At 42.0% G+C, this 18936-nt stretch overlaps 1 protein-coding gene across 1 annotated transcript; it reads right to left on the minus strand.

Moving 5' to 3' along the window:
- Window positions 1-1718: 1718 nt before the first annotated feature.
- On the minus strand, window positions 1719-18474 carry SNAPC3 (small nuclear RNA activating complex polypeptide 3). Its single transcript, XM_060237262.1, has 9 exons — window positions 17901-18474; window positions 15427-15501; window positions 13745-13829; window positions 10779-10883; window positions 8814-8963; window positions 6166-6248; window positions 5261-5425; window positions 3651-3758; window positions 1719-2940 (listed from the first exon to the last, which is right to left on the minus strand). The coding sequence occupies exons 1-9, from the start codon at window positions 18314-18316 to the stop codon at window positions 2793-2795; spliced, it is 1335 nt and encodes a 444-aa protein (XP_060093245.1). The 5' UTR covers window positions 18317-18474; the 3' UTR covers window positions 1719-2792.
- Window positions 18475-18936: the final 462 nt, after the last annotated feature.

The following is an 18936-nucleotide window of genomic DNA, read 5'->3' on the forward strand; positions in this document are numbered from 1 at the left end:
ATTTGTTTAACTACATTGGTTGCTGACCATAACAATAAATAAATATCTATCTACCTACTCCATCAGAAAGTTCAACCATAATGTATTCTGGAAAAGTTCATTTCTATTTCAAGTATTATTATAGGGTAAGCAAACAATTACCCACTCACCTGAAATAGCTATTAGCTGAGCTGCTATGACACCACAGAATGGTTACTAATATATTAATTGGATAACTTTTATCCTATCTTGCTCCTGGGAGAAAAACCCATCTGTAGAATGCCAACAAACACAATAATTTCAATTTCATCTAAATTATGGCTGGAGAAAACTTTATACAAAATCTAAGGTTATGAAAGTCATTTGCTGATAGCCAAATCTTTGACTACAGCTCTTTCCTGAATAATTCTGTCATGATGCTGAATGTCATTATATATACACACACAAATGCTAAGTATAAAGTGAAACTATTTACATTTAAATGAATCAGTATAAAAACAACTAAGGAACAATGAAATGCCTAACACATTTACTTCAATTACAAAGGATGTAAGTATATGCAGAAAAATGTGGGAACTGCCAAAATTAAATGCAGCATACCGATTGGAGTCTATTTTACTTGCACATACCTACTCTCGCAGCTAGAGAAAAACCCATAGTAGTTACTGAACTCAGAGACCTGGACCCCCTCCAGACAGTCCTACAAAAACATTAAAGTGAATTTTGCAGCACCACCTAAATACATGAAGGATAACAAGTGATGGTTTCTAGCCAGTGCATCTTGAATATAGACTTCGTAACAGCTGTCCTTATTCCTCTTCTCTAAGGGGAAAACATCCAGCAGTACTATGACACTCAACACTTGGGGTGGAGGCAAAGAGAAGATCATCTTGTTAGACCAGAACGTTCTACTACTGTTTTCTCCTCCTCTCTGAGATTCCTGAAGAGCTAGAAAAGTACCCTGCATTTATCATCTGGTGGGTGGGGAGAATGGCCTCAGTTCCTGAAGGAGGTCCTGTAGAAGTAGTACAGGAATAGGAGTTAATGCAAAAAGGGGGAATATATTAAAGGCAGGCTAGCTATGACATCCTTCACCTCCAGCACCATGTAAAGAGTTGGAACAAACTAAAAGCAACGTAGGCAAGAATTAATGAATATTTGTCACTGCTGTTTACATCTACAGCAAGGGTGATAAGAATCTAACAAAAAAAATGGACTGTGTGAGTAAGGGGAGCTAAACCCTGCTGCTCCTTACTTCACTGTGTTCTACATCTTCCACTAATTTTATCTGGATTTAACTGACTTCCAGTGTCCAACCTGAGCTTGAAGAAAACCCTTTAAAGTGAAAAAATGCAACACCATAGTTTGAGGTGTTTTGCTTAGCTGTAGGGAATTTTTTTTAAGTACACACTGCCATGGATTCTCCTTCTCCCAAGCCCAGGTAGAGGAAAGACCCATTTTAAAATCAAAGCCAAACAAATTACCCAACTCCTGAAGAGAGTAAACCTTCTCTCCAGGCTAAAACAGTAGGCTGCCACTAAATCCTTTTGACTATCCCAAGAGCTCCAGAGTTAAAGGTCAAACCTCTGAGCCTTTCAAGGAATTAGTCCAGAAAGTCAACCCTGCAAGGTGGGCTTGCAGTTCTGAGTTTCCAAACAAAATATTAACCATGGGTAGAGCAGTCTAAGGCTTCTGGACTTAGCTTTTGAGGCTCTGGAGACAAAAAGGAACACCAAGAATAAAATAAATGTTTTATTTAATGTGCAAAAATATTTAAAACAGACAAGAAAGCAATGGGTTCAAAACAAACTTAAACTTATCCTAATTAGCTTAATACTTGCAAAGCAGGTAGTTACCAAGGTTCCAACGAATGTTAAGTCAGCATTCTCTCAAACCCCAGGAACAGCTGTGAGCTTGCTTTAGCCACAGACGATGTCTGGACAATGGCTGAAAAGTTAACCCTTAAGCAAATGCATAGCTCTCTTATAGAAATGAAGTCTGATTGCCTCTGGGGATGATGTAACCTCTCTCCCTCATCACCATGGAACCTCAAGATGTGCTGCAGGCTAGTGCAGGTTCCCATAATTTGAGGTGTTTGGCTAAGCTCTAGGGAATTTGCCAATTAAGAAGCCCATTAGGGATGGTATCAAACTCCTTTCCAGGTGCAAACAGTTTACTTTGAAGACCTATTACCAATTATCTCTTGTGAGAGAATGTTTACTCAGCCAAGTGGCCTATTCAAGATTTCTTCACCCAGGCCTACTTCATCAGACTGATGTAAGCCGCCCTGAGCCTGCTTCGGTGGGGAGGGCAGGATACAAATCAAATTAAATAAATAAAAATAAATAAATAATAAATAAATGTTAAACTAAAATGCATTATACAAAAGCCTTAGATGTGAATGAGCAAACATGTAGACCAATCAGTACAATCATTACATTTACTTCCTCATTTAAATCCAAGTGAGTATTGTAAGAAAAATTAGAACACACACAGTTTGGTCACAATCTCACTTAAAGAACACTCATGAGCACACAGGTATTTTTCATTTATTTTGATTTGCTAGGTCACCCTTCCCTGCAAGCAGGGCTCAGGGCTGCTTCCATTATTATTTGCACTTTTTGTAATTAATGATGTCTGGATTTACAGGGCTGTCACACTTTCAAAGGCTTGCAAAATTAAAAACATCAAATATACAGAGGAAACAATGTTCTGAAAAAAGCCATTGCTTAATTGTACTTCTTGATGTCTCATGTTCCAGCAGCTACTGAAGCAGATTATAACAGTTTTGTTGCCTTGCTTTTGAGAAAGTCTCAGTTGAAAATTGCTGGATCAACATAAGGGTAAGCAAGAAACTCTCCTAACTTGTTGCCATCTGCATCATAGTGGAGCATTTGAAAACAAACGTCACAAAAGAAAGAAGGGTCTTGAGGAGCAAGACTGTCATTGTTGGTCACCCATCTGTAGGTTTCAAAGCAAAAGTGTTTCATGTTAGAATGACATTTGCCAAACTTCTGCTCACTTCTAAGTTTCTGAACAGACAGATTGAAAATCATGAATACTTATTACAATCTGCTGTGCTTTGCTCAGTAACAATAAGCTAGGGGAAATCACAATTGCAAACAGGCAAGGAAGAAAATACAAACCATCATTGAAAGTGCAAAAGAATAACTTATCAAAATACTGTATGCCTTACTAATAAATACAGGGGAAAGCATAAAACCTTATTCAAGAAACTTTATTCAACAATATGTCTCATACAATTCAAAGACAAGAAATGTCATGTGCATAAATAAGTGACAACTATTCATAAACTCAGTCCAAAATAAATATCAAAGTCCATAAGACCATATAAAGGTCAAAAGACCAAGACTTTTGAGCTTTGCTCAGTGCCGTTCCCCAATAATTAACTACACTCTCAACTTTTTATCACATTTATCATCTTACTTTTTCAACAAGAGGATTTTATTTGTGTGACATTTAATAACACCTGCTTGCCACCTACTAAAGCTTGTAGTAGCCAATCCAAACAATTAAGATATGCTTGTGTATTTTCCTTATATTGGAGGCATTTGTTTAGCCCACAGCCATACTGATCTGCTGCAAAGCTATTCTATTATTTGCTTCTTTAGAGACAGAGATATCAAAAACAGCACATCAAGATCACTTACCTGGCTGTATACATTTTGCATACAAAACACTTCTTGGTCCACAACCAATGTTTCTTAATTAGCAAGGGATAAAGGCTCCTATCTAGACAGTCATCTCGATGAATCAGCCTTGAACAGGCACAGAATAAGAAAGTAATTAGAATATATTGTTTTCTGCATTACTGTGAAAAATGGGACAGAATAGGTTATAAAGCACAATACATTGTTTTCTGCATTATTGTGAAAGATGGGGGACAGCATAGGTTATAAAGCACAATGCTTGAGAGGAAAAGCATATTCATTATACAATGAATATTCAAATGGAAACAACAAACAGTTTAACAGCATGCCTTTTCTGCAACTGATCTAGTTTACTCAGCACTTTTTGGCAGAGGCAAGCTGGAAGCCATTTCCTACTTTCTTATGACATTATGCACTATGTGTTGAAAGAGGATGCTGCCGATGGATTTGAGACTGACCAACTGAGTGGCTTCTCTTCAGCCAAGCTTGGAAGAGCACAGCACAACCTGAAGCAGCAGGGGATATTCCCAGAAGTGAGCAGACCATGAAGGAGGGGATGACTGCCTCCCTGCTTTCTACAAGATCCAAGTGAGTTGAATGCCTCTGGCAAAGAACTCTCTGATCCCTTTTGCATTCATGGAAGAGCCCACATCTTCAGAGGGTCATCATCTCCAAAATGATTATGAAGGAAGGAGCTAATTATTACTGTTTTAAAGCCTTATAAGGCCAGGGGCCAGCATACCTACAGGACCGTCTTTCCCTGTATGAGCCCCGTAGCAACCCCGCAACTTCTGGTGATACCCAGCCTGAGAGACATCCATCTGACCTGCCTGGTGGAATAAGCTCCCCCTGGAGATCCAGGCCCTGTGCGATCTGCTTCAATTCCACAGCGTCTGTAAAATAGGGCTTTCTCCAGGCTCTCAGCTGAGGCAGTGGACATCACTTGTTACCGGCCTCCCCCTTTCATTCTATCTCAGTGCTATAAGACCTGCTGGACCTGGACAATAGGCCATGTCTGTGAGGCAGAATTTGCCATGTTAGTACCTATTGTTACTCTGTACTTTTAGATTTTAAATATCTTTAAATGTTGATTGTTTTTATGACGCAACCTGCCCTAAGCCTGTTCTATGGGAAGATCAGGCTAAAAATAAAATAAATAAACTCAACTGTTTTGTTCTGTGTGTGATCTGATGATGGGAGGGGGGAGGTCATCTGTATTATTATTGTTGTTGTTGTCATTATTATTATTTACTTATTGCTCCATCCTGGCCTAGGCCAGGCTCTGGGCAATGTACATCAAGTGAAATACCAGTTAAAACACAATAAATACATTAAAACAACATAATACAAAATAAGCAATACAGTTATGATAATACAATAGTCTTACAATATTCTCCTTCTGAAGGTCAATGTCATGTTTATATCCCAGTCTACAGACTTGTGTATGCAACCTGTAACTGTGCATGAGAAACTAAGCCCACTTATTAGCGGAATGCCTTTTGGATTGACTGAAATGGGAATCAAACCCGGTTCTGCCAGATTAGAGTATACTTTAAACAGAGACTTAAATTCAAAGACTGAGTAGCCCAGGCCAATGGATAGTTATTTACCTGATATCTGTGATAATAACTATGTGCTCGCAATCTCCTTGGTGGCAGTAAAGATACGGGAAGCCAACTTTGATGTTCAAATCATTAAATGTGTAATCTTCCATTTTAGCAGCTTGAAAATTAGAGTAGCCTCTCTCACGCGATTCTGCCCACTCAATAATTGTCCTGAAATTATATGCACTATTATTGTTATTTCTATACATTATACTCCCCTTGATAAAGGTGTAAGGATTGAAGAAAATATAAAGAAACAAATGTAAAACTGGATCTTGAATGTGTCAATGTTGAGAGTAGAAGTACTTTATCTCAAGTTCCAGGTAAGATGTCAGAATATACTTTGATTCTACACAAGCCCAAAACCATGCTCAACAAGAACTCTGAGGCATGAGGAAGAGAGAAATATTTGTGGCGGCAATTTTGCTTCATTTTCACATGGAGAAAAATGCTGTTGATGCAGAGAATAGTAACCTACTCATAATAAAGTGAGACACACAAGAGGTGTTTCTAGGACATTTTATACAAAGACAGGCAGAATTAGATATTATGAAAGGATTTCCAGACACAAATTTCCCTCACAATCCTAACATGAGAACTGGAAGAATTTCTGAAGTATGTCAGCGGGAAGAAGTGTGATGTTTAATCCTTGTTCTACAAGTGTCCATTGAGTTATTTTTTTCTTTCATTTTCCCTCCTCCCAGGTGAGCAACATAACCAGAAGCCCAACTGAGGGTGGGGGAAACAGCCGCAGGAGGACAACAGGATCCTTCCCTGTTAAGGCTCTCTCAATGTATTTTTGTTATCTTGTTTTATGAAGTTAAACATCCAATTCTGTCCTCACACAGGAAAAAAAACCCAATTCATGGAATATTTGAGATCTGCATATACAAATGTGACTTCTTTTTTACCTGCTCAGGTCTCTGCACTCTGAGTACCTCATGTCGTTGTAAAAAATACCTTCAAAATAAAAAAAGGCAGACTTGTAAAGATCCTAAGGGAAGATACGAAACAAAAAGAAGTCATTAGTGCAGTAATATCTAAAAGACTACCTACCTCTCTCTGACCCACGAATATGCTAAAAAAAACCCACAACCAACAACTAACCAACCTTAGTCATATCTTCTAAGTGCCAAGTTAGAACACACTGCATTTACATTTTCATAATCTAACCATCTATTAAGATTTTGTTAGTATTGCTACTTGCTGTCCCACACTAATAAACATTTTTATAGATTCAGTCTAAGGAAAATTCTTTTTAGCTTTAGCACAGAGTCATTCATCTTTTAGATCAGTGGTCCCCAATGTAGTACCCATGGATGCCAAGGCAGTCAACAACACCTTTCCTGGTGCCCACGAAGTATTTCTAGAAAGTGGGTTCTGCCAAGAGGAACTCTTGCCCAGTGGGGCTTCTGACTGGCCACTAGAGATTCAACTGGCGGTGCAGATTAAGATAATATTCTTACACTGGCAGTGGTCACCACAGTGTTGGTTTTATTCTCTCTCTATTCTCTTTTCCATTGTATTTTTTAAATTACGCCTCTTCTCCCTGCATTTGGGTTTCCTGTATGTAGTTGGCTCTGCTTTCTGCAGCAGTCATTTTGTGGTTGCACGCAGCACCCTGTGTAAGAATTCCAAGTGCCCACCACCTGTAGGAAGTTGGGGACCCCTACTTTAGATCCACAAAACTGCATGATCCAATAGATGCTCCCAAGTAACATTTGTACAGAACTGGAAACCTCTTTCCTGTTGTGATCAAGTAGTCTAACTCTCAGGTCGCTACTTGGTCTAGTCTTCAAATGCTGAAGAATCAAGGTGATTGACTCCTGAGATGGCGGAGTGAACTTCAGCACTTCAGGTTGCAGAAAATGAATGATATTTTAAATGTTACCACATATTTTAAAACATGCATTAATGCACCATTTCCGTGCTGTTTTTCCCCCCAACAGATCATTATGCAAAAAAAATGTAAAATTGCTTGCTTAGACCAAGCTGTGGCTTAACTAAATGTTCCACATCACTGATGCAATTATAGGAAGCACTAGACAAAACATATCACAGCATGGGATGCCAACTATCAAGAGAGACCTAGAGTTCTCCCAGAGTTACAGCTATCTCCAGGCTGCAAAGAACAGTTCACCTAGAGAAAATGGCAGCCTCTAAGGGTGACTTTATGGCATTACATCCCTGCTGAGATCTCTCTCTTCCTCACTCTACTACCCCAGGCTATATCCCCAAATCTCCAGGAATTATCAGCTTGGAGCTGGCAACCCTAGATGCTGATATAATAGAGTTTTTCCTCAGAGGTTCATGGAATCTTCAAGAATTTTGCATCTCTAGACAGCGGTTTTCAAAATTCCCAAAGTACTCAGCAAGATGGGGAACCCTATGGCAGCATTGGTTCCCTCACTCCCACTTGCAAGCACTTTGAGGTCATGCATCCTTCAAGATAGTCCTCTAAATTATGAGATAGGGCTTTTGCTGAAAACACAACTGCCTTTCAAAGGACAAAGCACGTATTATGCTATTTAGGTCAGCATTATCATAGCTCACATGAATTCAGTAGTAGCTCAACAAAATTAAACTAACCACCAAACATTCATGGTTTATATTGAAAGCTAAGCTTTCAGCAGGCCTGCTCCAAGTTTCCTTCTTCATAGGCAAGACAGATCTCCTGAAAGCCAAGGAACGAATTAATTTATTGAGACAAAGCCACAAGCAATTGAACGCCTTGGAATGTTCCATAGTACAGCCTCTACAATGACACTGTTGTCTCCTCTAGCAAGTTAGCAGCCAGGGGAAAAGCTTCAGTTAAGCAACAGAGAAGCTTCATATTAGTTGTCTAAGTACCCTTTCAGGTGTTTTAGTTTGTAGGCATACTTATTAGATATACAGTAAAAAGATTTGAAAATACAACAAATGTGTTTGGAATCAGACTCTGCAGGGCAGACTATTTATTTTTATACCAGCTTTCCTTCAAGGAGCTCAGAAATATAGTCCAGATTGTAAAAGATAATATCAGAGTTCACCCCCTAACAATGAAGAACAAATTTTGATTCTAAAATATATATATATGTTTTAAGATTGTACTCCTTCCTTTCTCAAATAAGGCACCTCTAATTAGGTTTTACAGTTCTTAATATGATTGGTTAAAATACAAGAGGATCAAGAGGTAGTGATTCCACCAGTTAATGGGGGATGTTTGAAGCCTGCATCTCACCCTGAAAAAAACTGAATAAAATAATAAGATTACCACTGTAGAAGACAAAAATAGTTGTACTAGATATTAAGCAATTCATAGCCAAATTATGAAGCCTTCTGGAATGCTGCACTACTTTTATAACTCAAGTAAGACAGCAATGAAATAAACTCTTTCCTGTGGCTTCTATAAAACCAACTACTTCAAACATTTGTTGTTTAAGTGACAAGGAACAGGTGATCATCTAGTTTCCCCCCAGAACTTATTAAAAAGATTAGCCATTCCAAGTAATAATATATTTTAGGACTAAAGCAACATAGCCAGCCAGCCCTAAGCATATTAAAAATAGTGTTACAGTACCTTACTGATATATTCCGGTGCTTGGTCAGGATGACTGCTAAACTCCCCACCAATCTGAAGGTCACTGACACAGGAAATCGAATCTCTGACCTCTGTAAGTTTCTGGCTGCCTAAAACCAGCATAGTCTGATATGGCTTGCAAAACTTATGCTGCAGAGGACACCAAGAGTTAGAATTAAGCACAACCCAATTTAAAGCACTTCAGACTCTGCCACTGAATATCTGCATGTGCTAAAGGGAGCAACCCCCATATCTAACACTTTGAGCCTTCGTTTTTCCTCAGTTTCTGGAACAGAATATATGAGATGCATCACATGCAGCTTTTTCTTCCTAGGGTGCAGAGGGGAAACTACAACTGGTCCTGAACAATACAATCAGTGTCCCCTCTGTTTGGATAGCAAGAGGACATGGGTGGCAATGGCTCACATGGTGGGGCACAGGAAGGATTCCCCAGGGGGAGGGGAATGTAGTGCCTTTACCAGGGGAATTCATGAGGCAGTGACAGAGATGCCAAGGGCACAGCATCAGCACCATGCCAACACACAGATACTGAACAGTTAGCAAGGTCCAGCACCAGCAAATGGAGTCACCAGAGAGCATCCTAGCCGCACTTGTTATCCATATAGTTACTGCATGCCTGTACATTCTTGCAGCACTGATACAGTTGCGGATTGCTCACCAAGCAAAGCAAGCCGGACTCCCCATAATTAAGTCCATCAACCATGCTTGCTCCATCTAGAACTAGCTCTTCTCCCCACCCCACCATCTAGAAGCTGCACTGAGGGCGGGGGGGGGGGGGGGAATTGTGTGTCTGCACCTGAACGTCATGTCGACCTTGGGTAACTGACCCCTACTGGGGGCCTGGGGGATATTCAGGGAGGTGGCTGAATAAGCCTACCCCCACCTCTCAACTGGGTATTTCAAAGATAGTCTCCCATCCAAGTACTAAACACAGTCAACCCTGCTTAGCTTCCAAAATCTGACAAGATTGAGCTTTCCTGGGCTATCCAGGTCAGGGCTAGAAACTGCACTTGTGAAAAACAGACCTCTAGTAGAGACTCCAGCAAACCTTCTTCTGGGGCAGCTGGCCTTAGGAAGGAAAAGGACCAGGCTTCTCTTAGTTCATAATCATAGCACTTCTCTATATAGCTAGAAGTTGTTTTGACCTTTTGGCTTTTTCTCTCCAGTAGATCAAGAGCTATGGCCAGTACTTAGGGCCTTTTCATAAAAACCTAAGAACAGCCGTACCGGAGCAGGTGAGTGGTCTATCTAGCTTAGCATCCTGCTTCACATGACAACCCTGGAAGGCCAACAAACAAGGCATAAAAGTCAAGACCTTCCCTTTATGCTGACTCCCAGCACTGGTATTCAGAGGTCTGTGGCCTCTTCAGTATCAAGGTTCCCTTTAATCACCTTGGCTAGAAACCATCGATGGACGTATCCTTCATGAATCTGTCTTACCTTTTCAGAGCGTTTACAAGCATTATTTCATTTTAGCAAGTATTAGTTTCTTGTTTCACTTTTTTCCTCCCTTCTCCAGTAATCCTTTGTGTCATCACATTACTATGAGTCCTACTTGAATACCTTAACATGCTTTCTATAAAACTGCAAATTTAAAATAGTGGAGTCTGTACCAAAATTAAAACTCCCTTCCAACGGAGACTAACCAAGCCTAAGCTATCATGGAAGCACATTATTTAGACTGGGCTTTTGGTAGTTAGACAGGTTGGGTGCAACTGATCTGTTTTTAACTGATCGATTCACACATGTAACTTTAAAGCCCTTCTGACTCAAAGCTACTCAATCAATCTTGGAGCTCAAATGAACACAGCTCCCCTATACTTCCTCATCTAGAACTGCCCTAAAGGATCAGGACTACTTGTGAATAATAAAGAGGCATCCATTATAAGAGATGTCAAAGATCTTCAATCTAAACTATTTTTAAAAACGAAAAGCATCACTAACCTTTTGAAATATAACTGGATAGTAAATATTGAGGGTTAAAACAAGCTCTTCATCCTTGACCAAGTTTATGGGATCATTAGGTCTCTTTCCAATCGCATGAGATTCCTAAAAAGAAAAGAAGACATTATTGTAACACTTGCTGAACAACAATCCCTCAGAATTGACAGAGAAGACTAACAACCGCAAATCATACCCGAACAAGTTAAGACCAGCTATTCTAGGCATTTCAGATTTTTCCGCAGACCTGGAGAGCCCCTCAAGTGTGCAGAAAGATCTGTTCAGTCTCCGTGTGACCCCAGTCCATGGATTTAGCTATGCACAGATAGGGTCCATAAGTGGCTATTAGATGAAGAAGATATTGGATTTATAGCCCACCCTATACCCTGAATCTCAGAATCCCAGAGAGGTCACAATCTCCTTTACCTTCCTCCCCCACAACAGACACCCTGTGAGGTAGGTGGGGCTAAGAGAGCTCTTACAGCAGCTGCCCTTTCAAGGTCAACTCCTATAAAAGCACTTAACCACTACACCAAACTGGCTCTCATATGTTCAGAGCATCTTCACAAATACATCATCTTGCAATCCTTGAAACAGGGCTCGTCAGTATGATGGCCATTTTTATCTATTTTTATTTACTACATCCTATCTCCCTATCCCTCTGATGAGTTCAGGGTAGTATTCATTGGTTTTCATTCCTCTATTTGACTTTCACAACAACCTTATGAGGGAGATCAGGCTGACAGAGGGTGATTGGCTCAAGGTCACCCATTGTGCTTCATAGCACAATGGGAATCTGAACCTAGATCTTCCAGATCCTAGTCCAATTCTTTAGCCACTACAGCAAGCTGGCTCTCAGATATTTCAGGCAAAAGAGCTGAAAGAACAGCTTACCTAGAGCCACCTGCTAGACAGAGACAAGTTTCAAACAAGGGACTCCTGACTCATATCTCTTTCTTTGGCCAGTTTCAACATCCAAACCTAAACCTTGACAACCACCATTACTGGCCTCTCTTTTCTTTTAAACAGTCCTTCAAAACACAACCAAACCACCTCTATCTATAACTTTTTGCATGCCTCAATTGAGCACAGAATTTTGCACTTGATCTTTTCTAGACCAAGTTCTGATCTCTCACTGTATAGGGTAGTTCAGGGCACTCATCCTAGTTTCACACAGATTTTCTTTCCCTTGAGGGCTGAAATACATAGTTGCTCAGGACAACTTGGCCAAATACTAGTGAGCAGCACATCACGTCAGAATCTATGAATCCTACTTACAGTGACTGTAATCTACATTAAGAGCCGATCCCCAAAGAGAGACAGAGCCAAAGGGTCATGACTAGGGTATGTTCGAATTGGAAATGGATTAACAGAATGACGCTCTCTAATTGCATTAAATTAAGATAGGAAGATACTGAGATGTGGCTGATGAGAACAACGTTGGCCAGCTATACTATCAATCAGTACTACCATGCTCCTCCAGGGGCAGGGAACAATTCCACTAGATTTCCTACTTTTAGCATTTTTACAAGCAAAGATGTTCTGAACTGGGACAAACAAAGCCTACTTAAAAGAACAAGGCTCATGTGCCAGTTCTGCAACTCATCTTAGCATTATTATTTATCATTATTAATATTTAAGCCACATTTTCTGCCAAAGGGGCACTCATTAGGATTTTCCACTAATGCAGTTATATCTGCAAAAAACCCATGCACCCTGTCCAATTTCTACAGATGGAAGGAATTCCATCTGTGAAAGCCAACAACACCCTCCCCATCCTTCCATATGTGAGAGCCAACAACACCCTCCCCACTGTGTTCCAAAATACCTCCCAAAGTACTGTTCCTGGGAAATATGGGACTGCCAGAAAAAGCTGGGGGGTGGGGGAATAGACTGTTGTGAGAGGAGAAGCTCAGCAAAAACCCCTCCCCTGCTGTGCTGGCACAAGTTTTAGGCAGGATCCAACCAAAAACCTATTTATTGGCATGTAGTCCATTCCATTTTCTTGTATGTGCATGAAACTGAATACTCTTAGTATGTTCTGTTGTCTATCTCTTCTTGATCTCTGGAGCCCATCAAGAACAAACACCCTTGCAGTTAAGACATTTATCTGGCCATTAACAACCAGAGCCATACTGTTATTTTTCCTGATTTCAGAAAGCATTATACAGGATAGTTAGTTAATTATATCTAACCACAGAGACATGTACATTACCTTCTTCCCAACCAAGCCAGATATGGGGGGAGTACCCTCTTCCTGTAGAGCAGTAGGGACTCCTCCTCTTGGGCCATTTTTTTTACTGCCCTTTGAAGGACTTGGTGCACAGACCAAGGATGCCATGCTTCCTGCCTTGCTTTGCATGCTTGTTAAGAAGAGCAGCAGGCCAGAGAGGTGAGATCATTCAGAGGTAGAACAGATTCCTCTAAGGCTCTGACCAATGGCTTGTCCCTCACTAGAATACACTTCCTGATATTCGGCTTGCATTCCATGTTCCCAGCTTTTTAGGGCTGTTGTCCATGGCCCTGGCATTGGCATCAGTTAATCCTATCCTCTTCCAGTGATTTGTTAAGCTTGGAAAGATGGAATGCCACTGCTGTACATGATAAAGCACATCACTCTCAACTGAGGGCCAAAACAGGTGACAGAATATTGTGACTGGATCCCCAATATTTGTTTTTAAAAAGCAGCTGCAGTCTTCTGAAAATTAAATTAGATAACAAACAATGGAGGAAGCTTTTTAAAACACTTTGTAGCCCTCTTCTCTGCCATTTTTCCAAACCTAAATCATCCTCAAACCCATTCTCTTACCAGGCAAAATGCAGATGAATAATACTGAGAATATATCTGTTTGAATGACAACTATCTGGATTCATGACATATTTTAAAAACTCAAATAGGTATTTGGATTAGCTTTACTCGTCACATTGAATATGGAAACAAGACTGAGGTAGAGAGAAAGACACCTCACCATTTCATAAATAAATGTTTCTAGCCTACATGCACGATCTATAACGTGTGTTTCTTGTCTCCTCTCCAGGGCCTTCTTCCTAATCCTATAGAAAAAAGAAGGAAAAAATGATTAATATTTGAGGGAAAGCATGTAAAGGCTCAAATAAGCAGGGTTCTAAAACCACACAAAGACTCAGGCAATTTACATTACAACGCAATTCATGTTGCACACTACCCCAGCAAACAGCACCGGCCCAAGGGCACATGGCACCCTAGGCAGACTCGTAGCCCATCGCCCCCCTCCACAGTGCCTCCCTGCACCTCCCCCGCTCCCCGCTGCGCCTCCTCCTCCCTCCCTTCCCCATCCCAGGTCTATTTCAATGACCAGAATGGTGGTCAAGCCACGCTCCCAGGCTTTCTAAAGGCACCCCCCCACCACCACCAATCAGTTGATCGGTGGGTAAAATTGCGAAGCACACTGCCTGTCAGTGCCAGGGCAGGCCAGTAGCAGTAGGAAGAACCAGCATTCTGAAAGGGTGCCGCCGCTGTTGCTGGCTCCCCACTTCCTTCCCATCCAGGAAGTGGGGAGGAGGCAGTGGCGGCGGCACCCTCAGGACGCTGGTCCTTCCTGCTGCTACTGGCCTGCCCCAACACTCACAGTGAACGCACCTTGAGGTTTTACCCGCCAATCAGCTGATCGGTTGGGGGGTAGCCCAGAAGCACAGTGCTTGACCACCGTTCCATGCATTGAAATAGATCTGGGGTGGGGAAGGGAGGGAGGAGGAGGCTGGGAGCGGGCAAACTAAGAGTTTGCCTAGGGGGGGAAGGCTGAATTCGGCGCATCCGCCCTGCCAGTGTCCTAGGCAATCGCCTAGTTTGCAAGCCAGCCCTGCCAGCAAAAATGCATAGAAAAGTGGCTCCCACATAGTTAGGACAATGTTGATACATGGGTCCAACCAGCACTGTCTCTCTCAGGGCTGGCTTGAAATAGAATAAGTGAAGTAACGCTTTTGGACATTTCCTTACCAATACTCCATACTGGCCTGTACCAACTTGTTTTCACCCTGTGTTCAAAAGAGTCCTGACTGATAACTTGACAGAGAGAAGCTTTAGCCATTAAAATGGCATGTTTCCAAGTATGCAGTCTTTTAACAGCCAAACAATCATACCTCTTGCAGAGTTTCAGTATCTACCACTCCCAGAAGCAACCTGCATAGTTTAAAGAAGGGCTTTGCAAATATTCTCTAAAGCAGCATAAGGAATTGGTGTGGGAGGGAGAAATCTGCTGGGCACTGCAAGGAGGTGTGTATCTCTCATCAGATTCCTGATCAGATGTGCCACTTTACACTGGATTACTCTTTGACAGAGTAAATGTCAGCTTAACATACTTGTTTTCCAATGGATAACTATTAAAAAGTTCTTTTGGGTCTTTACTTTCACTCTCTTTAAACAGACAGTCACTCAGGAATTATATAGAAAACTATTCCAAAATGGACTAGCTATATCCTCATATGTATATCTAGTTAAATATTACAGATTCTTGCCTAAGAGTGTGCACACTCAAAGTCTTCAGATATTCCAAATTTACACACACAACCTATGAAAAAATATTCAAAAATTATGGAGCAGTAACTAGATTCAAAATTATGGAGAGGTAATTAGAACTGATTTGGCTTTTAATCAGAATCAAGTACAACATACATGAGTGTTACCAAATTGGTGTCTTCAGGTATTTCTTCTTTATCTTCTTTCCCAGGGCTCTTTAATGCATTAATACTGAAACAAAACAAATAATCATCATGTAACCCATATAAGAAGAGCTGAACAATAAGAATGCAAAGTAAGCTTCCTGCTTTTCATTTGCATATGCCACACAATCCTGACATCACTGGAAGGTGTACTAAATTATATCAGCTCAACATCTACCTTAAAATGTTCCTTGAATTATAATTGTCATAATAAAACCTTACTCCCTTCATACTTTTAATAATATATTTAGAATTACTTTCTTCCATCTGTCTTTTTATATGTTTTGGTTATTTTCCCTTTTTTGTTGGGGAAATATTAGATTTGTCAAATCTTAGTGTTCAGCAAGATTCTCACAGGGGGTTTGAACAATGGCGCCCAGAAGCCAGTATATGGGTGAAGACAAGGGTCGTTTTGTAGAAAAATAGGTGGTGGAGCTTATTAGCATAACTTATTAGTATATGCGGCCACTCTCACCAGCCAAAAGCAACCCAATGCAAGAAAGGAGAGCCTCAGGTGAGTGAGGCCTGCTTGGGCTACCTAGAGATCCAGCCAGCCCAAGCAGGCTTCGCTCACCTGGGGCTCTCCTTGCCCACCCCCCACAGTCAAAGGGCCAGCAAGCCACTCGCCACCCAAAATCACATAAGAAGTGGAGAAAGGGTGGTATGGGCTTCCCCAGGGGTTAATGAGGGCTGCTGGAGGTGTGATAAAGCTCCTGGTGGCTGGCTGGCTGCCCGCTCTCCAAATCCAGGGATTGTTATGCAGCTGCGCCTACTATTCAATGGACAAGGTAGGTGGAGAGGAGGAGGGGGAACCCTCAGAAAGGTTCAGGAGCTGTGCTCCTGTGAGCTCTTGCCCAAAATAAGGCCTGGGTACCAAATCATAAAAGATGAAACTTCCTGATAAGTACGCAATCTTACTTCTGAAGCTACCATTTAGAGGAAAATTATATTCCAGTAGCACTTCAGTTACCAACAAGATTTCCAGGGTATAAACTGTCAAAAGTCAAAGCTCCCTTCTGTCAAGCACAAGCAGGAACGGAGGTCTCCAAGTCTTTATATTCTTGTCAGAAGGTGAGAGCAGTATTGTAAAGAATACCTGGGAGGGATGCAAAGGTACAATGCATATAACAATTGCAATGCACATGGGCTGGCACTTACAGACCAGCACTTTAGCCTGACTTAGAGACACCTCTGAAATCAAGCAGCAAAATCCCTCCAAACGGCAACATCTGCAGTTCTCCAGTCTCCGGAGAGCAGCTCAAAAAGCTACCAGTTTGGAACTGGTAGCAAATGTTTCAACCATACAGCAGTTGCCTCCTTGCCATCTGGAAGCGAAAAGGTGCAAGCAAGGAGCCTTGGCATGTGAAACTGCCAAGCTGCTCCAAGCCACTTCCAGCTTCCCCCCCCACACACACACACTTAAAAACTGCCTGGAGCGCATAACTTGTTGTGGGGGGGAAGAGCAGTCCAGCTTCTGAGGTGCCTCCTCGTCTGATCAAGCCAGGATTCAGGACGGCTTTTTCTGAGCAGACCCGAACCAGAATGCCTCCCATCCACCCCAAAATGCTAGTTAGCAGCCATTGTATTTCTGCATCCTTTACAATCATTCTCTACATTGCCCCTCCCATCTTCTGTTCAGAGATCTCCATTCCTAATTCTATTTGACAACCCTTGAAAGCTTATACCTGGGAAATCTTGTTGGTCTCTAAGGTGGTACTAGACTTGAATCTGTTCTACTGCAGACCAGCACGGCACCTTCTGTATAATACAGGGGTTCAACGCAAGGAAGAGCTGAGGTGGTGATCATAGCTCTTTATTTCAGTACAGCATGGGATAAGACTGCACTGTAACTGAAGACTGGCCCAACGATATACAACTCATGGTTCTGTGCATGCAAGTTATTGGATCATTCAAATCAGCAGGGGGCCAGTGATTGGAGCAGGGCAGCAGAGATTTGGATCCTACTGCCCTTTGTTCCCATATCCCCAAGCTCAGTCCTTGTGGCTCCAATGAGCCAGGCAGGAACACCCATATTAGTCTTCACTTAGGTCCTCATACACAACATCCTGGAGCTACCATTAAGAGTTAGTGTGAACTGAGCCCTGTTTTGAAGAAACATAGATGATCAGGCTCTCAGTACCCTTAGGACCAGGGCTTTACATCCTCACCTTATTTGTGCTTATTCAAAAATAATTCCCACTAAATACAATGGAATTTACTCCCAGTGTGCACAGAACTCCCCTCATACCAATCTTAGTAGCCCGGGGGAGGTTTACCTCTAAACGAAACGTGCACCGGGGTGCATCTTAAACGAGTTGGGAAGTATGCAGCCAGAACCTAAAGAAGCGAGTCAAGAGGCAAGCCCCTGCAAGCACTACAACAGCGGGGCATATTCAAAAATCATGCGGGTTTTTCTTTGAAGGCTACCTGCACACATCCCTCAGCTCAGACACAATCTCCGGCGGGCAGCTCAACTCCTCGGCTACCGCGGCGTCCTGGTCTTCAGACGCCGCCAGCTGCAGACTCAGGTCTTGCGGACGCAGCTCCCCCCTCCAAGCAGCCCCAAAAGAGGCCACGTGGAAGACCCGAGTATTCATCTCCGACGCCTCATCCTCGTACTGGGGAATGTTACTACAGCAACCACCGGCACCACCATTCTGGCTGCTACTTGCAGCCATCTTCGCAACCAGCAGGTCAGTACCAGAAGCCTCGAGGTACGCGCATTGGATTGTGGGAGCTGAAGTTTCTGCCCCGCGCTCTGCTTGGAAGGCCTCTAACACACACACATTCCCCCGCAAGATGTATTTAAAGGGGTTGTCGGAGGTATCTGATGACGTGTGCATGCACGCGAAAGCTTAGATCCAGAAATAAAGTTTGTTGGTGTTAAAGGCGCTATCGGAGTTAAACTTTGTTCTTTGGGGGAAGAGTAATTCTCATGCATTCGAAAGGAATAAAATGCCCGTTGGCATTCAGGCGCAGCCACACACCCCGAGCAGCTGTCAAGAAGCATTTCAAGGGAAAGCCTTTTAACTGTCTCCTGTCAGCTAGGCCTCCCGCGCCTGAATGCCATCTGATGAGGTGTGCATGCACACGAAAGCTTATACCCCGAATTAAACTTTTTTGGTCTTAAAGTCGCTCCGAGTCGTTCACTGGAGGGGCGGGGGATAAATCAACATAAATAAATTTAAAAAATTAAAATAAATAAAGGTGCCACTGTACTTAAACTTCGTTGTTTGGGGGAAAAGGAATTTTCATGCATTCGGGAAAAAAAATTTGGCAAACATCAGTTCGCCCAAACAAAGTAGGGAATATAACCAATTGGTGAGATCAAGGAACTTTTCCAAACAGGATGGCTGCGTTTCTTTCGCTTTTTCGGAGTATGCAAGAGAAATCCAGGCAATAAAAACGTCTCCCCATAAACGAAAAGGACTATAGATTTGCCTTAAACCAAAAGAGTATTCCC

The sequence above is a fragment of the Heteronotia binoei genome, chromosome 4, assembly GCF_032191835.1.
Source record: "Heteronotia binoei isolate CCM8104 ecotype False Entrance Well chromosome 4, APGP_CSIRO_Hbin_v1, whole genome shotgun sequence".
NCBI lineage: Eukaryota > Metazoa > Chordata > Lepidosauria > Squamata > Gekkonidae > Heteronotia > Heteronotia binoei.